At 49.4% G+C, this 22,548-nt stretch overlaps 1 protein-coding gene across 6 annotated transcripts in view; it reads left to right on the forward strand.

Annotated features, from left to right (window-relative positions):
- The window catches only part of CLEC16A (C-type lectin domain containing 16A), a 242,678-nt gene that overhangs the window by 31,545 nt on the left and 188,585 nt on the right, over positions 1-22,548 (forward strand). For 4 of the 6 annotated variants that reach the window (XM_040230413.1, XM_040230431.1, XM_040230447.1 and 1 more), the window contains exons 5-10: positions 2,501-2,606; positions 3,910-3,915; positions 4,275-4,398; positions 8,910-9,084; positions 10,717-10,770; positions 14,202-14,315. In XM_040230413.1, the coding sequence (XP_040086347.1) occupies positions 2,501-2,606; positions 3,910-3,915; positions 4,275-4,398; positions 8,910-9,084; positions 10,717-10,770; positions 14,202-14,315 (579 nt within the window). The remainder of the gene's footprint in view (positions 1-2,500; positions 2,607-3,909; positions 3,916-4,274; positions 4,399-8,909; positions 9,085-10,716; positions 10,771-14,201; positions 14,316-22,548) is intronic. The other 2 variants (XM_040230421.1, XM_040230439.1) reach the window with 1 other exon arrangement.

Consider the following 22,548-nt stretch of genomic DNA (forward strand, 5'->3'; position numbering starts at 1 on the left):
CACATACTCACTTGCCACTGCTGAAAAGCCTGGTGACATCACATGCTTTCTTGTGCCCCTTTCCAACTTTCCCCAAAACTTCTTTCCCAGAAGCCTCCCAGCAGACTTCCTTTCCCGTCTTGCTGGTCAGATTCTGTCACGTTTCCCTCACAGTGTGTCTGGTGTTGGGGAATGGCCCGGCAGGACAGTTCTGGCTCAGTCTCTCACAAGGCTGCAGTCATCCGAAGGCTGGATTAGGGGGATCTGCCTCCAGGGTGGCTCCTCCACATGGCTGACCATTCAGTGCTGGCTGTTGCTGGGAGGCCTCGGTTACATAGTCCCTTCCAGGGAGTTGCTTGGGCGTCCTCCTGGTGTGGCAGTTGGCTTCCCATAGAATAAAAGATTCCAAGACATCAAGGCAAGCTGTAATGCCTTTCTTGACGGGGCCTCAGAAGCCACGCACTGTCTCTTCCATTGTCTTCTTTAGGCCGCCCAGGCCGGCCCTGACTCAGCGTGGAAGGAAGCTAGCTGCCACACAGCCATGTGCTGTTTGTCCGGCAAGTGTCCTCTGATTGGTGGTCACATACACTGCACAGCCTGTACTTGAAGTCAGACCACGGTCCCAGACATTTCCTCTGGCAAAATCCACCCAGCTGTCTTCGTAGGATGTGGCAACAGCCTCTTGCACTTTGCTTTTTTTTTTGTCTAGATTTGTAGTGAGCAAAAACTGGCCTCTTGCTCACATATTGTTCCTGAAAACACTTTCGTTAAAACTCAACATCCACACGATCCATTTCTTTTACAAGGGAGGGCCGCTCTTCCCTTTTACAAAAGGAAGGAATACTGGCTGCCAGCCACAAGGTGTGGGATGATTTAGAAGATTAACATTGTGTGGCCCAGTGCCTGGAACACAGCAGGTGCTCATTGAATGTGTCCAGAGACCAGAGGGGTGCTGTTTGCATTCTCCCAGAGGCTATCTTGGGCAGAAGGAAACCCACCTGTGAAGTTTAGACCAGAGAGGGGGCAGGTTCTTTCCCAGCTCAGGTGCAGCTGGGCTTCTGTGTACCTGCTGGTGGGGGTTGGGGGGCGGGGAGGGCAGGGTGCAGGGATTCTGGAGCCGTAGTGATGCTTCTGGAAGAATATCCAGCTGATCCCAGAGGAGTCATAGGAGCCTGATCTTTGAGGTGGACTTGGTTTCCGTTTCTGTGGGCTGGTGCAGTAGCTGTCACCTGTTAGGTGCACACCTGTGTCTAGTGCTCAGAATCACGTTGCCCTCATTAAACATGTGTCACCTCACTGAAGGTCGCTGGTTCCGTTTTCCCTGCCTGGGGTTGCCCTCCAGTCTGATTGGGTGTCATGCAAAATGCTGCCCAGAAGAGGGCAGCAGAGCACGTCATTTCATGCTCCAGCCCGGATCCTGTGCGCCTTTTCCTTAATTAAGGCTCCACTTCTCTGGTTCTGAATGGTTTTGATCTGTTCTGATAACCCCTTTTTAATGGCAGAAGATACCCAAGATCCTTCTCTTCCACGGTAATGTTTACACTTTCAGTGTTTCCAAATAGAGATATATATTAGCTAAAAGAGGGTCTTGGAGAAGGAAATGGCAACCCACTCCAGTATTCTTGCCTAGAGAATCCCAGGGACAGAGGAGTCTGGTGGGCTGCCATCTATGGGGTCACACAGAGTCGGACACGACTGAAGCGACTTAGCAGCGGTAGCAGCAAAAGAGGGTCTAAATGTAGTCAGACTTCGAATTTGCCTTTTATTAGTTGAAGCAGCATCTAATAACTACATCTGAATTATCACCAAGTGCTCTGTAGGTATCAGGCACCAGGGTACGCACTGTACCTGAAATAATCTCATTTAATCTTAGCAACCATGAAGTGGGAATTATTATCCTCATTTTACAAATGTAGAAATGGAGGCTTAGAGATACTTCATCACACAGCTAAGAGTGGTGGAACAGATCCTGAACCTAGGCCTGGCGTTGGCTGGACCCACTTCTGTTGCTTCCATGGTCTCACCGTCCCATCCCTCCACACACTCCCCACAGGGAGTGAACCATCGGTTTAAGGTTCACATGGGTACTGTGTGTGTGTGTGTGTGTGTGTGTCTTTTACGAACTCTCTGGTAGGATTCCTTGGTGGCTTAGCTGGTAAAGTATCTGCCTGTAATGCAGGTGACCCCGGTTTGATTCCTGGCTCGGGAAGATCCGCTGGAGAAAGAATAGGCTACCCACTCCAGTATTCTTGGGCTTCCCTAGTGGCTCAGCTGGTAAAGAATCTGTCTGCAATGCGGGAGAACCTGGGTTCAATTCCTGGGTTTTGAAGATCCCCTGGAGACACAAAAGGCTACCTACTCTAGTATTCTGGCCTGGAGAACTCCATGGACAGTATACCATGGGATCATCAAGAGCCGGACACAACTGAGCGACTTTCACTGATAGGGTTCAGAAACCAGGGGCAGGGGCAGGCATGTTTTACGGGTGTGTAATTCATTTTGGGTACTTCTTGTCTTTTAGCACACTAATGACTTCGCCCTGTATACAGAAGCCATCAAATTTTTCAACCACCCTGAAAGTATGGTCAGAATTGCTGTAAGAACCATAACTTTAAATGTCTACAAAGGTAAGTTCCCCTGTGAGCTTGCACCTTGTCGGGTTTCTAGCTTGACAGCAGGTACTTGCTCTCATGAGTCTATAAAGTTCTGTGGTGGTAACAGGGAGTTCATGTGTTATGGCTAGGGTTACCCGTCTCATGAAAGGCTGCCACCGTGGGCCATTTAGCCACCCCCTTACATAAATTCCTGTGCCTCTGCCTTGTCCAAGCGCTTAGTTCTGCATGGGAAAGTCTCCCACAGTGGCGACATACGGAAGGTGTGATGGCCTGAGAGAGGCACATGTGTCAATTAGATAAGGCATAGCTGTCTTTGAAACTCAAACTTTGAATTTGCCCCTTGATGTGTAAAATACACTTCAGTACAGCCAGGAGGTCGGTTATCTGTAATGTACAAGCACATTTCTTGTTGCAAACAGCAGGGGGCAATGTTGTATTCTCAAACTGCCGCAAAACCCAACAACAAATTCCTCCTTTCTCTCAGAAAGTACCGAACGCCCAAATCACTGCCCCCAGGAGAAAGCCTTTCTGTGGCTTCTCACCCCCAGGGGCTCAAAGCCTGGCTGGACACGAGTCTCCTGGCCTGGAGTTGTGCTGGCCTCTCTGCCTAACGACGCCCGGTTTACTTCTCATGTAGTCACACCCTGGAGCGGGGACCCTCTTTTCTTAGGGACCAGATGCTTTGCCTTCCCAAGTTAAGACGTTATTACTGGAGATGACCCCTAATTGGGAGGGGGGTTTAGGCGCTGCTCGGGGACTCACTCCAGCCTGGTTCTGGGATGGCCTTAGACTGGAGAGCCTTCTAAGAGCTCAGAGCGGGGGCCCATCTGGGGATCATAACCTGGGGGCCAAATCCAGCTCGCAGACAGGTTTTCATTGGTTTAGATATTTTTTGAAAAAATACATAGTCATCGATATTTAAAACTTGAGAGAGCTGGAGTCACAGCCTGGATTTCTGACTTGAAGACGTGGCTGCTGCGGGCGCACGGCCGTGCAAGGCGGCGGTGAACCGGCAGTGAGAATTGCTGCTGTGGGGCCACGGCCCGCGCGCCCCCGTTCACCCCGGGCCTGCTGGCTCCGCTCACCGGTTGGCGGCCAGCCCACTGGCCTCTGGACCTTGGCCCCGTCTGAGCCCCAGCCCTGCCGCCTGCTGCTCTCTGCTCTCTTCTAACCTGTGTCTTTCTGTTTAGATGCCTCCTGCCCTAGCCCTCTGCCCCTCTGAGCAACTGTCTCACCCTCCCAGCTCCTCACCCTGTTAACTCTTGTCTGTTTTTTGCCTTTCCTTCAATGACGATTCCCGTGTTCCTTATTCCAGTGTCATGTAAGTTAATAACTTCTGGTTTCTGCTTTCTTGACTTACCCTTACATGCAAATACGAGAAACTTGCTTGAGAATGGTGTAGTTTTCATTGTAGTCTAGCTAAATGCACTTGCTGATAAGTAGGTTTCCTCATGCACTATCAATGTTTAACCCTGATTCGTTGATTTTATTAATTATAAAAATAACATAACTACCTTCATAGTTTTCTGAATAAGGCAACTGTTTTAAAGTATTTCCAGGAAAGACAGAAAAGAGTCAGATTATAGTAGAGGGCTTTTTCATTGCATTTTTTAAAAAAAATCCCCCAAGTTATTTTTGGTAGCTTGACTTTTTTTTCTCTTCTTTTGTGAATCTTCTCAGTGGATAACCAGGCCATGCTGCACTATATCAGAGACAAAACCGCTGTCCCTTACTTCTCCAATTTGGTCTGGTTCATTGGGAGCCACGTGATCGAGCTTGATAACTGTGTACAAACAGATGAAGAGTAAGTGACTACCCCAGGGTGCCTGTTAGGTGGACAGAATGCTTTGGGGAGAATTCTGGTCTCATTGAGAAAAAAAGCCCAACACTGGAACAAAACTTACCACCACCCCCTGCCCCAGCCTGTGCATAGGCAGAATATGGACTTCCATACTCTGAAAGGTTCCACCCAGCTTTCCACTGTTCTTAGCAATAGAAAGTTGGAAACCGCTGAGATACCTCTGAGTACCGCTGAGAGAGGAACAGGGTAATCGAATCGAGTGTACCCATAGAGGGGGTGCTGGGCAGCTGGTGAAAAAATGAAGATGACCTTCCACCGGTGATTGGATAAACACCGTGTGGTATCCATCTCAGGATGGATGAGACACAGCTTGCAGTGGAATAGTATTCAGCAATAAAAAGAACCGAAGTACCGACACTTATACGACACCCTGGGTGAACCTTGAAAGCATTATGCTCAGTGAAAGGATGCAAGGGGCCACACATTATATGATTCTACTTATATGAAATGCCCAGAATAGGCAAATCCACAGAAGCAATAGATTAGTGGTTTCCTAGGGTTGGAGGAGGGGTGTGTGGGGTAAGGTGCGGAAATGGAAAATGACTGCCTGGGCTTTTTTGAGGTGAGGGGATAAAAATATCCTAAGGTTGATTGTGATAATGGTTGGAAAACTCTGTGAGTATGTGTTAGTCACTCAGTCGTGTCTGACTCTTTGAGACCCCATGGACTGTAGCTCACCAGTCTCCTCTGTCCATGGAATTCTCCAGGCAAGAATACTGGAGTGGGTTGCCATTTCCTTCTCCAGGGGGTCTTCAGACCCAGGGATCAAGCCCGGGTCTCCTGCGTTGCAGGCAGATTCTTTGCCATCTGAGCCATTAAATTGTAATTTTGGTATGTGAATTCTATATCAGTAAATCTGTTTAAGAAAAAATTAAGATGGTGATAAATAGACGTCTCAGAACAAGATTTCTCAAACTCTGCACTGTGCATCTCTTCAACTAGGTAATTCTTTGTGGTGGGTCATCCTATGTGTCATAGGGTGTTTAGCAGCACTCCTGGCCTCCACCCACTAGACGCCAGTAGTGCCCTTTTCCAATTGTGAAGACCAAAATTGTCTCCAGACAGAGGTCTCCTTTAAGGAAAAATTGTATCAGTTGAGAACCACTGCCCCAGAGTGACGGCTCCGCACGGATCTGGTGAGAAGTACCTAGATGGGGTCAGGACGATAAAGGGACTCAGGAAGGTCTCTTGGGGCTGCAGAGGGCTAGAGAGAGAGAAAATATTAGCTTCCACATTGGCAAAGAAGTAAGGTTCTGTGGATCACAGATCAGTTGGGAGAATGAGGACCCATATAGATATGGATGAGGCTTCACAGGTGGCTCAGTGGTAAATAATTCACCAGCCAATGCAGGAGATGCAAAAGACTCGGGTTCGATCCCTGGGTTGGGAAGATCCCTTGGAGTAGGCAATGCACTATGGTATTCTTGCCTGGGAAATCCCATGGATAGAGAAGCGTGGTGGGTTACAGCCCTTGCGGGGTCACAGAGAGTCAAACAGGACTGAGCGATTGAAAAAAAAAAAAGGAATATAGATATGAATAGTCATGGATATGAGACCTGATGAGACACAGCTCCAGAAAGAACCGAAAGTTATTCAAGGAAGAAAGTGAACTCCTGGTCCTCCATGTGACTCTGCAGTGACTGGTTATAATGTCAACACCAGCTGCTGATGACTGCTGAGTGGGGAGGGGCGGAGGGAACACAGAATTCTGTCATCAAGGGAGGTCCTTGTGTACTATCTAAAATGGCTCAATCACAAAATAGAGATCCTTGCAGATCACAAAATAGAGGGAGGAACTATCCACAGAAGCCCCTGAAAGATTTGAAACTGCTTCCTCTGGAGAGTGGGCAGGGCTGGGGGAGGCGGGGCCAGGAGCTGCTGTGTTTTATTGTCTGCTCATCAGTTCTATTAGATTTTTAAATCCATGTGTTCAGTCGCTCAGTCATGTCTGACTCTCTGTGACCCCATGAATTACAGCACGCCAGGCTTCCCTGTCCTTCACTATCTCCCAGAGTCTGTTCAAATTCATGCCCATGAAGTCGGTGATGCCATCCAGCCATCTCATCCTCTGTCGTCCCCTTCTCCTCCTGCCCTCAGTCTTTCCCAGCATCAGGGTCTTTTCAAATGAGTCAGTTCTTCGCATCAGGTGGCCAAAGTATTGGAGTTTCAGCTTCAGCATCAGTCCTTACAATGAATATTTAGAACTGATTTCCTTTAGGATGGACTGATTAGATCTCCTTGCAGTCCAAGGGATACTCAAGAGTCTTCTCCAACACCACAGTTCAAAAGTACCAATCCATACATGACCACTGGAAAAACCATAGCCTTGACTAGACGGACCTTTGTTGGCAAAGGTTTTCAGCTTTTCAATATGCTATCTAGGTTGGTCATAACTTTTCTTCCAAGGAGTAAGTGTCTTTTAATTTCATGGCTGCAGTCACCATCTGCAGTGATTTTGGAGCCCCCCAAAATAAAGTTTGACATGCTTTCCACTGTTTCCACATCTATTTGCCATGCCATGATCTTAGTTTTCTGAATGTTGAGCTTTGAGCCAACTTTTTCACTCCCCTCTTTCACTTTCATTAAGAGGCTCTTTAGTTCTTCTTCACTTTCTTCCATAAGGGTGGTGTCATCTGCCTATCTGAGGTTATTGATATTTCTCCCAGCAATCTTGATTCCAGCTTGTGCTTCTTCCAGCCCAGCGTTTCTTATGATATACTCTCCATATAAGTTAAATAAGCAGGGTGACAATATACAGCCTTGACATACTCCTTTTCATAATTGGAAACAGTCTGTTGTTCCATGTCCAGTTCTAACTAGTGCTTCTTGACCTGCATACAGATTTCTTAGGATGCAGGTCAGGCCATCTGGTATTCTCATCTCTTTAAGAATTTTCCACAGTTTGTTGTGATCGACGCAGTCAAAGGCTTTGGCATAGTCAATAAAGCAGAAGTAGATGTTTTTCGGGACCTCTCTTGCTTTCTCGATGATCCTATGGATGTTGGCAATATGATCCCTGATTCCTCTGCCTTTTCTAAATCCAGCTTGAACGTCTGGAAGTTCACAGTTCACATACTGTTGAAGCCTGACTTGGAGAATTTTGAGCATTACTTTACTAGTGTGTGAGATGAGTGCAGTTGTGAGGTGGTTTGAGCATTGTTTGGCATTACCTTTCTTTGGGATTGGAATGAAAACTGACCTTTTCCAGTCCTGTGGCCACTGCTGAGTTTACCAAATTTGCTGGCATCTTGAGTGCAGCACTTTCACAGCATCATCTTTTAGGATTTGAAATAGCTCAACTTGAATTCCATCACCTCCATATGGAAATAACATACTGTTTATCTGTTAGTGGTGGGACTGTAGGAGACTTTGATTTCTTTTTGCTCTTATTTTCTTCTTTAGTTGTGTGTCCCTTCCAGTGACCATCTATTACTTGAGTAATAATCATAGTAGAAACAAAAGGTCTTGGATCTAGAGTGCTTTTTGCAGCAGATAACCGCTCTGGGGGAGGGGAACAGGCCCCATTGGCTATTTCAGATTTTTGTCCCTGTTGAGCATGAGGCTGATCCACTCGTAGGGCCTGGATAGCCCCAGTGCCTGTATCTGCACTGGAAGCAGGCAGGGCCTCCTGGAACCTGGGGTGTCACCCCATACACCCCTCATACGGTTAGGACTGGGGTTGTCTGAGGCTGCTGAGGCCTGCCTGTTTCCTCAGAACTCCTCAGGAGCATTTAACTAGTGAGGATTTATTGTTCCATTAATGCTGCTTATCTCAAGAGCCAGGGATCTTGCCACTTGGACTAGTGGCTGCTCGTGTTTGAAGTGCCTGGCTAAAAGCTTCCCTGGGTTTTCCTGTGTTTACCCATTTTGTCTGGGACTATGGTGATGATGATGGAGTCCATTGTTCCAAGGTCCCCAGAAAGTGGGAGGCATCCCATTATTGTTGTTGTTTAGTCACTGAGTTGTGTCCGACTCTTTGCAGCCCCATGGACTGCAGCCCACTGGGCTCCCCTGTCCTTCACCATCTCCCAGAGCTTGCTCAAACTCATGTCCATTGAGTTGGTGATGCCATCCAACCATCTCATCCCCTGTCGTCCCCTTTGCCTTCTGCCCTCTATCTTTCCCAGCATCAGAGTCTTTTCTAATGAGTTGGCTCTATGCAAAAGGTGCCCAAAGTATTGGAGCTTAAGCTTTAGCATGGTGATGATGTGGAGTCCATTGTACTGAGGCCCCCAGAACGTGGGGGGATCCCTTGAGTCCCCTAAAATCGAATGCAGTGGACCTGTCCGTTTTTCCTTCCTGTAATCCACTGGTAGGGCCAGGATAGGTGTCTCTCGAGACTGGCCCAGATATCTGTTTGTGAATGAAGCGCCCCCAGCAACCTACGTCTCAGGCCATCGATTCTCAGCTCTGAGCCTGGGCATTGGGGCTGAGATGGGCCTCTCTCCCTGCAGGCACCGGAATCGGGGGAAGCTCAGCGACCTGGTGGCTGAGCACCTGGACCACCTGCACTATCTCAATGACATCCTCATCATCAACTGTGAGTTCCTCAACGACGTGCTCACGGACCACCTGCTCAACAGGCTCTTCCTGCCGCTCTATGTGTACTCACTGGAGAACCAGGACAAGGTGAGCCCGGCCGGGGGCGTCTGCAGGCGGGGGGAGCAGCCACCCCATGGGGACGGGGCTCTGCAGGGACCACGGCTGGAGCTTGAGGGACAGTCCTTTCTTCCCTTCTTTCCTGAGAGAGGGGTGAGGGAGAGGGTGGGAGGGAGGGAAGGAGAGAGGCAGACGGCCAGAGCGTATGAGTGTGAGTGTGTGTGTGTGTGTACAGTAAATGAATGAGAAAAGATTACTGACATCCAAAGGAGACAGGAAACCTCTGCAAATTCAGGGTTTTGGTTTCTGTGCGTCCTTCTCCTGAGGTGCTCTCATCCCTGCTCACTTTTTTGGCTAGTTGCCAGAGCTAATTGACTTGGAGAAGATCCAGCCAGCTGCAAAACTTGAATGGCCGGAAGGGGATGGAGCACACCCAGGAAAAGATCCCGGGGCAGAGACTGTCCACAGTGACAGGCGGCAGAACCCTCAAAGGGTTGGAGCCCATTCATGGGCACTTTCTCAGATATGCCTTCTCCCTCCTCTCAGAGTTTCTGGCTCAGGGGTCTGGAGGGCACCGGGACCCTGCCCCCCGAAGTGATTCTGAGCTGGTGGTTCTCAGTGCCCGTCCCCAAGAAAAATGCCACTTCAAGGAGAGGGGACCTTTGGCCAGTACCTCCGAGAATGAAGGGGCGGAGCCTTTGGCAGGAGGTGGGACAGAGCCAGCTGGTTACTCTGCAGGGATTTCAGCCTCTGCGCATGTCCCGGCTAGACAGGGGGTGTAGCTTTCTTTTTGGAGACAGAACACGGGGCTGCTTGTTACAAACAGGCGACTCAAAGAAAACTGCAGCCCTAACGAGAGCCACCTGATGCCGCTCTGGAGGTGGAGAGAAAGCTGGGAACTGGTGTTTTCAGACCTGGTTTCAAATTCTGCATCTTTCCTGGTGACCTTGGACCAGGCAGTCAACCTCCCTGAGCAAAACAAGGGTCCTGAAGATCCTTAGAGGCTTGGTAGGAGATGGAGCTCATTGGAGCCCAGTATAGATGAGGGGCTTCTCTGAGATCAGTGTGCCCCCACCTCTCCCTGCCCCACTTCCTGAGAGCAGGCCTTTCTTGGTGCCCCAGCTGGGGGAAATTAACATTCTTGGTAACTTAAGGAGCTGGTTCTTCTCTTGGGTCCAGCATCTAATCCATGACTCATGGTGAAAGGTTTCTCGGGTGGAAGGTTAGCAGCCTTGCAAATAGTATTGGATGGGATTGTTGTTGAGTCGCTCAGTCATGTCCGACTCTTTGGGACCCCGTGTATTATAGCCTATGAGGCTTCTCTCTCTGTGGGATTTCCCAGGCAAGAACACTGGAGCGGGTTGCCATTTCCTTCTCCAGGGGATCTTCCCGACTCAGGGGTCGATCTCATGTCTCCTGCATTGGCAGGCAGGTTCTTTACCACTGCACCACCTGGGAAGCCCATCAAATGGGATGAGGTGTGAATGTATTTTGCAGGGTCGACTTTGCCACCAGGAAAGAAGAGCCTTAGGGTCTTGGAGGAAGTTGGGACGCTGGGTGCCACTCATTCAGACAGATGGCCTCTGGCTTTGTGTATTTTGTGTATTTTGTACCACTCACATGTGTAACCCAGACTTCTCTCATTCCCCCAACCTTCACCAGGGAGGAGAGCGACCAAAGATCAGCCTGCCGGTTTCTCTCTACCTTCTCTCCCAGGTATGTCTGACCCTTCACCCACGTCCCCACCACACTGGCGGGCCCGGAGCCCTGCTGCCTTTCAGAAGTTTCCCAAGCCACCTCACTCCACCTTCTCTGTGTGCGTCCCCCATCTTGAAATGAAACAACCCTGAGTCAAGGGGCTATGTAGCTTCTTCATGGTAGACTTGGAAATTGAAAAAGAAGTGAGAAATAAGTCAAGCCCGGCAGATATGTTGTTGGTTTTTACTGTGGGGCCTGAGCTTTCCAGAGCAACCAGAGAGTGTTCTAAATACCCTGAAAATGTGGCTTGTGTGGCCCCTGCTCACAGCCATCTTGAAAGAGGCCCGAAGCTGCAGGACCCAGCGTGTGTTCACACAGCCACCACGGTTTAACCATATCCCACTAATGAGGCCGTTGTCGTGGTCCTGGGGCCCACATTACCTTCTGGAAGGTGTCTCGTAGCAGCCTCAGTACCCAAATTTGTGTCTTGAGCCAACTTGTCTGCCTCCCCGTCTTCAACAAGTGTGTCTCCTTCTCACAATTATGTAATATTTACAAGAAGGGAAAAACTCCATGGCGACCCAGTTACATAACTTTAAAAATATTTTTATTACAAGTGGTGCAGACTCTCAGGCCATCTCATTAGACTGCTAAGCAGTTAGACGTTTGACCAGAGCTCTGTTCCCACTTCTGCAGCGGCCCAGGTATTCATTTGCTTTGCCTAGAGAATGTCCTCGCTGGGTCCTGGGCCATTTTGCATTTGAGGTGGGGCCATCTCCTGTTGGCCTGGGAAGAGAAATGCTAACCCGGCCTCTTCCCAGCGGCCGGGCTCCGCACGTGGCTGGCTCACATTACTCTGGGACTCTGGTTCTGGGGGATCTGTGTGCTGGGAGCTGCATGCCGACGCCTGAATGCCCCTCTGTGTGATGGAGCTCCCTGCAATCCCCTGCCCCTCCCGGCAGCTGTTTCCACCACCTCATTACCAATCGTCCTGCTTCCCCTGATGAGGATTCTGGGAGCCTGGCAGGAGCGAGCCAGCCAAATGCGGAACCGCAGGAATCCCGTGGCAAGCACCCCCAGCACCCTTCAGCTGCTGGCCCACCCCAAGGATCACCGGGGTCAGGCCACGCTTTTCTCTGAGAACCCCCTTTCTCCCGCTTTCCTGGGAAAGGCCCAGCTGCCCAGGCAGCTCATTACGTGTTTCAGTGTCTCATAAAAAGCGTTGTCATTGGCGTTTCTCAGCCCAAGTAAAGGGCTCTCGCACCCCTGTATTTCCATCGAACGACCATCACGTGGCCCGAATGTGTGAAAACCTCAAATCGGGCATGAATTCTGGTCCTTAAACTCTGCATCAGAGCATCCTTCCAAATTATTTTTCAAGCATCTCTGCTAAACCAAGAAAATTTGCGTTGATGACATTAATTTGGTGTGATGGAGACGTTGTGCAGCTGAAACTAAACCACTGCTGGGGACAAGGGCATGACTGGGACGGACCAGCCCAGCCTTTGACTCCGGCAGGCACACGCTTCCACCCATCTCCCAGTCACTCGCTGCCCCTCTCCCCGCTTTCCTCTGTGCAGGGCACGGCCGAGAAGAGCACCATGCGTGTCCACACTGGTCGTCACCAGGTGGGCCCCAGTAGGTGTTCACTGGATGTTTGTGGACTGAATTTCTTCGTCATCATCATGGTCACTCACGTTTGAATGCCGGCCACAGCCCCCAATGTGGGCTAACCCGCTTTGTCATGCTCTGTAGTCTGTGGTAGTTGGTATCTCCTCAGTGCTTTAAAAACAGATGTACTTTTTTTTTCCCCTTAGGTGGGTACAACGTTTGTTTATTCTACTGTGCCTTTCATCTGAATTGTATTTCTTTTTTTGAACAATATAGTCACCCTCCTCAAATAGTACAAAATGACATGTAGGGAAAAGTTCCCTCTTACCACTGCCCCACACGTACCCAGTCCCACTCCCCAGAGGCAGCTAGTATTTTAGTCTCTGCCTCTCCTTTTTTTTTTTTTACAATATTTTAGAATATTTTTTTAAGTGATAAAGTTCAAACAAGTGAAAACCAAGTTGTCTTTCTACTTTTTCTTGTTGTTCAGTCTCCTGATTTCTCTCTCCAGAGACAACCGTAGTCAGTGTTTCCCCAGCTCCTTCTGGAGATGTTCTCAACTGGCGGTGATTTCACCCCCAGCCCGGGAACAGCTGGCAGTGTCTGAAGATGGTGCTGGTTGTCATGCCTGGAGGAGGGGGTGCAGCTGGCATCTAGTGGTTCAAGGCCAGAGATGTTGCCAAATATCCTATAATGCCCAGGGCTGCCCCCTACAGCAAGGATTTATCACCGGACAAGAGTGCCAAGGAGGGACTTCCCTGGCGGTCCAGTGGTTAAGACTTCGCCTTCCAATGCAGGTGGTGCAGGTTCAGTCCCTGGTCGTGGAACTAAGATCCCAGATGCCTCAAGGCCAAACAGCCAAAATACAAAACCAAAACCATTATTGTAACAAATTCAGTTAAGACTTTTAAAGTGGTTCACATCCAAAAAATCGTAAAACAGTGGCAAGATTTGGAACCCCTGTTGCATGTATATATGAACAAATACAGGCGTGCACACACACCCTCTGATATGCAGATGGTGGGTCCATCCCATGCTGCCCTGCAGAGCCGGTTTTACCACTGCATCTCGAAACACACCGGCAGGTGTGTCTGAGCCGGCTCTCCAAGGCGGTGTGGGTACCCTGACTCCTCAGGCCGTTCCTTTGGGCATCAGGCAACAGGGTGGGGTGGTCAGGCCACCCCCCCCCACCCCACAGCCCAGTGCCTTCTGATGCTTGCCGCCTGGCATGACTCCATCGGTCTCTGGCCCGAGCAGCTTTTCCTCCCCAGTTTCCACACCTCCCAGCGCCGCCCTGGAATTCTTGGGCGCTCAAACCCACCACAAGGGGAAGAGCTCATTCCATGGGTGGGATCTCTGCGTGGCTGACCCTCTGCCAAGTCCCCGACTGGAACAAGGCCTGTTGGCCCCTTCCTCCGCGTAACTGAAGGGCTGGGCCAGGGCCTCCTAGTCTTATCCTAATCGGATTTGACACCAAAATGCCTGTGGAGAGAAAAGAGGGTGCGGGTTTGGCGCTCCCTTCCCACATTGCTTCACTTAAGCCCGATTTGGCTTCAGGCGGCCAGGAGGGACAGTTGTGCTTTAATGCACTTCTTTCTGCCAGCGAGCAGCCAGCCAAATAGGCAACAGTCTGAAAGGAGGGCCCGCCCCTAGGAGGAGAGAAGTCCAACTCGTTTCTCCTAGATGTGACCCATTCTCTGGATTTTGCGTCACTGGGACTGCCGCTAAGACGAGGCTTGTGCAGTAGCCCAACCTCGTCATTTCAGGTGAAGGAAGGATGAGGTTGAAAGTCTACATACTTTAATGCAAATCCTTTTTTTTTTTCCCTCCTTCGCCAGGTCTTCCTAATTATACATCATGCACCCCTGGTGAACTCGTTAGCTGAAGTCATTCTGAACGGCGATCTGTCTGAGACATACGCTAAGCCCGAACAGGATGTTCAGAGAAGCTGTGTAAGTCATTAGCGGGGGGACTGTCTCAAGACCCTGATAAGACATGTGGTTCATTTTGTTCACGTGTGTTTCTCTCAAACCAGAGACCAACATCCTGCCCGTTACAGCACTGATGACGTGTAAGCTGGTCTGGGATTCAGGGGACCTCACTGGTCTTGACATACCCAGAAGAATCTGGGGTTGGGTACCAAGAGTGGACTTGACTGTGCGTGTGTTATTGAACTTGGAATCGTCCCATTCTGGGCTTCAGGCTGTGTATCTGTGGGGCATGGTTATTGGGGCAGAATGAGAGAATACTTTGTCTGAGGCCCTGCTATCTACAGAAGCTAGGCAGGGAATATCTGAATGACACAGACCCTGTGAGAGGGCAGGAGGGAGCGGTGGGGACTGCGACAAATTGGAGAATGTGTGTCCTTCGTGAGCAGTTACAGCTCACCCCAGCCTGAAGTCCTTCTGCAGTTATGTGGATAAAATACACTGTGGACAGGTCCTCTCATGGCTCTGGAGATGCTAGAAAGCTGCATTTTGAAGCCAATACTCCCATCACCAACATGGCCTGAACGGCATGTTTATGGTTTGTCACGTTTGTGCGTTTGGTGCTCTGCTGAAGGGAAACTCCAATCACTGGGGCGATGACTTCTCCCGAGGCTTTCCCTGCTTAGCCCTGTGTCTGGCCTCCCTTCCCCCCTCCCATCCTGCTCACTCTGTCTTGGTGCCTCTTGCTTGGTCCCCAGAGTGCCCTGTGCTTTCCCTCCACGTTTGTGTTTGGAAGGCCCTCGCTCCCAGTTCTCTCTCGTCCAAGGTCTTACCTGTTCGGAGCAGGCATCTTATCTGCTATTGACTCTTGTGGGTGTCTGAGATGAGCAATGCTCACACAAAGGCTCTGTCTCTGCAGCCCTGTTCTCAGGCAGTCGGCGCACAGGTGGTGCAGCCGGGCTTACCCTTGGACAGTCAACTCTGTTGTCACATCTGAGCGAGTGGGTGGAGTGTGGTCCTGGAGCGTGAAGGGCCAGAACTCCATGGAGTGCAATTACACGAGGCCGCTGCCCTTCTGGTTTTCCTGGTTTGCAGTGTCTTGGCCAGGCCACTGTGCCTTTTAAGGGAAATCAGAACCTCTGAAAAGGTTTCCAGAAACCTCTGTCCTCACTGGTGGTGGTGTTAGTTCAACTGAATTGAATGAAGTCTTTTCAAGGCCCCTGTCTGGCCTGTCCTTCTTCAATTCGTTCAAGAAATATTTATTGCACCCTTTCTTTAGATCAGGCATTGTGCTAGTTCTGGTAATATGCAAAACCTAAATAGCCCCTGTCATGCCGGGGCTTTATGATTCCACAGGAGGGCCGAAACGTTGATAAAACTTACAAACAAGGCTACTATTTCAGGTCTTAGAAATGCTCCAAAGGGCAGGAGTAGTGTTTGATGAGAGGATTTAACTTGGAAGTGATGAGGGGACAGAAAGGGCTCCCCTAGTGGTCCCTGATGTGACAACACATGGGCTGGAGAATGTGGAGCTGACAGTGTTAATACTGTTGATACCGCTGGAGAGATTCCTTTGCAGCTTTCTTAAACTCTCTTTTGCTGAGTAAATGCAAGTTACAGAACAGAGAGTGAAGAGTCAGCAGGGTCTCCATGAAGGACCCCTCCAGCCTTGGGGTTGCCCTGGGAAAATCATTTCATCCCATTTAGGGAACAGCAAATGTCAGTCCTACTTGGGAAAGCTGTGGTGAGGATGGGGAGAAGATAGATGTAAAGTGTCTGTCAAGTGCCTGACAGGTTGCAGTCCGGCCCTCAGAACTGTTTGGTTTGGTCTTCATAGTGTTAGAAAAGTTTATGAATCGCCCGCCAACTCTAAAATTTGGGAGGTTTCACATAAAAATCCAGATTTCAGGATGGTCTTAATAGTCTGAAGATCTGGTCTCGGTTGTGCCTATGTTCTTGAAAGAAGCTCCTCAGAGGCCACCCCCTGCCCCCATCAGATGAGTCCTGTGTTGGCCATCAGATTTGTCCAGTCCCCACGCAGCCAGCTGGTAACTCACACTACAGTTATGTTAATAACAGATGAGAATGTAGTGCGTTCTTTCAGACTTCCTTCTGCCACATGATTTCCAGACCCCAAGATCACCGCTAACTGCAGTTAGACTTAGCATTCTAAGAGGTGAACCCAGAGACTGTTGGGGTGCTTGGGTTTGCAGGGCTTTTCATTGAAATAGACATGCAGTTGCAGGAAATAAACCATAGCGATCTGTTAACCTTTCCCTAGTTTCCCCAGGGGTGACGTTTTGCAAAACACTAGGACAGTGTCACAAAGCAGGATATTCACATCGGTACGTGGCATTTGCAATTAGAGCAAAAGCAAATGGCATGGAAGTTGCTGACAACCTCTCGGCTTCGGATTCCCACTTTAGTTGAACCTCCAATCAGCAAGATTATCTCTGAGATTCGTTCATTTTCCCAACAGCCTTCTCTTCTCCTGCCTCCATTGTGATAGACACACAGTTCTCCTGGTGGAGACACCTGAACTAAAAATGAAACGCTTTTGTGTGTGTAAAGACTCACCAGCCCAAGTGAAAGTGTCAGCCTTCTACTTCCGGTTATTACCTTTCCCTGAGTGTGAAATCGAAGTCTGTTGCGTTTTGACGACTGCTGTTGAAAATCGGGAAGGGCTTCTCTCATCAACTTGTTTGACAGCAGTCCTGGAGAGATTTACCTCCCTTCCCTCCAAGCAAGAACAGACTCCTATTGTTTCCTGCCTGACTCGGATGTGGTTTGATCATACTTGTTTTAAGTTTCTTGGTCTTTTTTAACCTACTTTCTCCTTCCCGTAATTTGTTAGATAAGTTACTGGTATTGCTTCATTTTACCAGCAGACCTTTCACAAAACCAAACCAAAATTGAAGAGAGAGAAGCAGAGGGGAGAGCAGAGTTCCTTGAAAAGTCTGTAATTTAGGGTTAAATTGAAAACACATCAGCATGCTTAGATAGACGTCTAATTGGAATTCATCTGTGCATTAAAACCATATGGTGCCCGTGAAGGGATAACTCTGTCTGTAACTCTAATGCAGAGCAGATAGTTTTCTTGTTGGGGGAAACGAGTAAGAGAACACTCATTCTGAAACCGCCAGCATCTCATTACTTTTGCAAAATGAACATACAGATTAGATTATGGGATGTGCATCATTACCTGTAGGTACTTTTTTGTTCTTGAAGGGACTTTTTTCATCCTGGGTTTCTGTGGAATTGCTTCCTTGGTTTTTGCGTTCATTCATCTATTCCCTGAGAGAGATGTGCTGGTGCCCAGGAAAGACACTGCCCCTCGCTCCTCACTGGGCTCCCCAGCCCCGCAAGGACAGGGGATCCTGTCTTGGAGACGCCTCTGTCACCTGTGCTGACCCAGGACTGGCCAGAGATGCCTGGGGGTCCGCCGCAGCCCCGAGTGGCTCAGTGGGTGACCTGGTGGCAGGATCACAAGGCCTCCTGTGATGTTCTTCTTGACTCTCAGAACCTGACCCTCACAGGGCACCTTCTCTTTGCTCAGGGGGCAGTTCCCCATTCTGTCTGGTGTGGTGGACTCTGAGCTAGGCTGCCTGGTCCCCTCAGTCCTGGCTCCTTGTCTTACTAGGTGTGTCTGGGGCAAGTTCGTCCACCTCTCCAGGTTTCCATGTCCTCACCTCTCCAATCAGAATAACAACCGTGCATTTGCAGAGAGGATTAAATGCAGCACATGCTCAGTCGCTCAGTCTTGTCCGACTCTTTGCGACCCCATGGAATGGAACCTGCTAGGCTCTGTAGAGTGCTCATTGGAAGAACTGATGCTAAAGCTGAAGCACCAGTCCTTTGGCCACCTGATGCGAAGAGCTGACTCATTAGAAAAGACCCTGATGCTGGGAGAGTGAAGACAGGAGGAGAAGAGGACGACAGAGGATAAGACAGAGGTTGAATGGCATCATTGACTTAATGGACATGAGTTTGAGCAAACTCCAGGAAATAATGAAGGACAGGGAAGCCTGGCATGCTGTAATCCATGGGGTCGCTAAAGAGTCAAACACGACTGTGCAACTGAACAACAAAGTGTTTATTCACAACAAAGTGTTTATAGCACACATCAGGGCCTAACTAGCAGATGCTAGCTTCATAGTGGTCTGAGTTTCTGAGGCTTCAGAACAGCCCTGGATCCACTACCTCCCTTGTTGGGGTGATTAATACAGAGGCATACTCAGTGCTCCCCAAAGGGACGGGCCCTGTGACCAGACACAGGCCACAGAGGGTCAGGTGTTGGCAATGATGACGATGATGACAGCAACGATGGTGGCTCGGTTTTGAATGTTGCGGAGAAGTGTTAGTGTCTGAGCCTCTGCATGCATCTGGGCCTGCAGCTCAGCTGGCCCCAGGTCCCTCTCTGGAAAGTGTGGAGGGACTCAATTCAGTTCAGTTGCTCAGTCGTGTCCAACTCTTTGCGACCCCATGGACTGCAGCATGCCAGGCCTCCCTGTCCATCACCAGTTTACCCAAACTCATGTCCATTGAGTTGGTGATGCCATCCAGCCATCTCATTCTCTGTTGTCCCCTTCTCCTCCTGTCCCCAATTGCTCCCAGCATCAGAGTCTTTTCCAATGAGTCAACTCTATGCATGAGGTGGCCAAACTATTGGGGTTTCAGCTTCAGCACCATTCCTTCCAATGAATACCCAGGACTGATCTCCTGTAGAATGGACTGGTTGGATCTCCTTGCAGTCCAAGGGACTCTCAAGAGTCTTCTCCAACACCACACTTCAAAAGCATCAATTCTTTAGCACTCAGCTTTCTTTACAGTTCAACTCTCACATCCGTACATGACCACTGGAAAAACCATAGACTTGACGGACCTTTGTTGGCAAAGTAATGTCTCTGCTTTTTAATATGCTATCTAGGTTGGTCATAACTTTCCTTCCAAGGAGTGCCTTTTAATTTCATGGTTACAATCACTATCTGCAGTGATTTTGGAGCCCCCAAAAATAAAGTCTGACACTGTTTCTGCTGTTTCCCCATCTATTTCCCATGAATAATGGGACCAGATGACATGATCTTCGTTTTCTGAATGTTGAGCTTTAAGCCAACTTTTTCACTCTCCTCTTTCACTTTCATCAAGAGACTTTTTAGTTCCTCTTCACTTTCTGCCATAAGGGTGGTGTCATCTGCATATCTGAGGTTATTGATATTTCTCCCAGCAGTCTTGATTTTTGCCTATGCTTCTTCCAGCCCAGTGTTTCTCATGTACTCTGCATATAAGTTAAATAAGCAGGGTGACAATATATAGCCTTGACATACTCCTTTTCCTATTTGGAACCAGTCTGTTGTTCCATGTCCAGTCCTAACTGTTGCTTCCTGACCTGCATATAGGTTTCTCCAGAGGCAGGTCAGGTGGTCTGGTATTCCCATCTCTCTCAGAATTTTCCACAGTTTATTGGGATCCACACAGTCAAAGGCTTTGGCATAGTCAACAAAGCAGAAATAGATGTTTTTCTGGAACTCTCATGCTTTTTCGATGATCCAGCGGATGTTGGCAACTTGATCTCTGGTTCCTCTGCCTTTTCTTAAACCAGCTTGAACATCTGGAAGTTCAGGTTCACATATGCTAAAGTGGAGGGACTGACTGGCACTAAATTCACGCGCTTGACTGGCACTGATCAGAGTGGGAACAGAATTCTGGGGCACAAGAGGCTGGTTTATCCCCAAATGAGGGTGTCCACCATCCCTCAGTAGGCACCAGTTCAGCCAGTTGGGACGGTCTCCAGATGATTCTCGGGGGATCCAGAAAGGCGAGCACACATCTGAAATGCTGACTGCCAGTTCTCCACGTGATACCCATCCACCCTGGGAGCTGGACGCTCTGCTGGCAGAAGGCTCCGCTGGGATGTGGCTCATGGAGCCTGAAGCTGAGGAAGCAGCAGCTGGGCTTCTCTGGCTTGTGTGTTTGCTGGAACAGAGCGTCCCTTCATCACTGGCTTGGTTCACTGCTGCACAGCTGGCCAGGCTCGAATCAGATAGCAATGGGGCCCCCACCGGGGACTGAATGCATCCAGTGGATGAACCCCCTGTAGCTGGGGTTGCAGTCCCCCACATTTTTCAGTGCCCCTGACCTTACCTGCGACCCCCGCAGCAACCAATGCTGGTACCAGCGCACACACACTCTTCCTGAAAGTGATTGGCTTCTGGGAGGGTGGATTGGGAACACCAAAGGGAAAAAATAGACTGATATATGTAAACCAAGGGCCTTAGCTGGCACAGTTGCAAGTACTCACACAAAGAACTGGACTCTCGTGCATTCTCCCTTTTGGTGGGTCTGCCGTAGTCCAGCCCATCATCCCTTCATAGAATTACAGCTCCCAGGCGCATCGGCTGCCTGCAGGGTCCTGCGTGTGGCAGCGCTGAATCGCTGGCGAGGGGATGTGACAGAAGCAGAGAAAATCCAGGGTGCAGCATGTCCCACGTAGGACCCGTCGCCTCTCCCTTCTTTCCTGTGGAAGCAGAGGCTGCTCAACTGTCCGAAGCCCTGTGGCATGGAGGCCCTTGGAGATGTGGCCTGCAACCACGTGACCTGAGGGGCTAAGTCCTGCTCCAGGGAGCAGAGAAAGGATGGCCATGGCCTGGAGGAGCTGACAAACAAGGCAAAACACAGTGGGTAAAGCAAGGGTGGAGTGGGCGTGGAGAAGGCTCTGTGACTCAGGCCTGAGCTAGCTCCTCTCTCTGCCTGGCAGCATGACCCGGAACGGGCTGAGGCGGCCACGAGGCTGGAGATGGCTCAGAGGGCTGAGGCAGTGCCAACACCCAGCTGAATGGAGACCTCCCCTCAGTTCAGTTCAGTCGCTCAGTCGTGTCCGACTCTTTGTGACCCCATGAATCGCAGCACGCCAGGCCTCCCTGTCCATCACCAACTCCCTGAGTTCACTCAGACTCACGTCCATCAAATCCATGATGCCATCCAGCCATCTCATCCTCGGTCGTCCCCTTCTCCTCCTGCCCCCAATCCCTCCCAGCATCAGAGTGTTTTCCAATGAGTCAATTCTTCACATGAGGTGGCCAAAGTACTGGAGCTTCAGCTTCAGCATCATTCCTTCCAAAGAAGTCCCAGGGTTGATCTCCTTCAGAATGGACTGGTTGGATCTCCTTGCAGTCCAAGGGACTCTCAAGAGTCTTCTCCAACACCACAGTTCAAACGCATCAGTTCTTCAGCACTCAGCCTTCTTCACAGTCCAGCTCTCACATCCATACACGACCACAGGAAAAACCATAGCCTTGACTAGACAGACCTTAGTTGGCAAAGTAATGTCTCTGCTTTTTAATATGCTATCTAGGTTGGTCATAACTTTTCTTCCAAGAAGTAAGCGTCTTTTAATTTCATGGCTGCAGTCACCATCTGCAGTGATTTTGGAGCCCAAAAAAATAAAGTCTGACACTGTTTCCCCATCTATTTCCCATGAAGTGATGGGACCAGATGCCATGATCTTCATTTTCTGAATGTTGAGCTTTAGGCCAACTTTTTCGCTCTCCTCTTTCACTTTCATCAAGAGGCTTTTTAGCTCCTCTTCACTTTTCTGCCATAAGGGTGGTGTCATCTGCATATCTGAGGTTATTGATATTTCTCCCGGCAATCTTGATTCCAGCTTGTGTTTCTTCCAGTCCAGCATTTCTCATGATGTACTCTGCATATAAGTTAAATAAGCAGGGTGACAATATACAGCCTTTACGTACTCCTTTTCCTATTTGGAACCAGTCTGTTGTTCCATGTCCAGTTCTAACTGTTGCTTCCTGACCTGCATACAGATTTCTCAAGAGGCAGGTCAGGTGGTCTGGTATTCCCATCTCTTTCAGAATTTTCCACAGTTTATTGTGATCCACACAGTCAAAGGCTTTGGCATAGTCAGTAAAGCAGAAATAGATGTTTTTCTGGAACTCTCTTGCTTTTTCCATGATCCAGCGGATGTTGGCAATTTGATCTCTGGTTCCTCTGCCTTTTCTAAAACCAGCTTGAACATCAGGGAGTTCACGGTTCACGTATTGCTGAAGCCTGGCTTGGAGAATTTTGAGCATTACTTTACTAGCATGTGAGATGAGTGCAACTGTGCGGTAGTTTGAGCATTATTTGGCATTGCCTTTCTTTGGGATTGGAATGAAAACTGACCTTTTCCAGTCCTGTGGGCACTGCTGAGTTTTCCAAATTTGCTGGCATCTTGAGTGCAGCACTTTCACAGCATCATCTT

Source organism: Oryx dammah, unplaced genomic scaffold (genome assembly GCF_014754425.2).
Source record: "Oryx dammah isolate SB20612 unplaced genomic scaffold, SCBI_Odam_1.1 HiC_scaffold_2, whole genome shotgun sequence".
In the NCBI taxonomy this organism is placed as follows: domain Eukaryota; kingdom Metazoa; phylum Chordata; class Mammalia; order Artiodactyla; family Bovidae; genus Oryx; species Oryx dammah.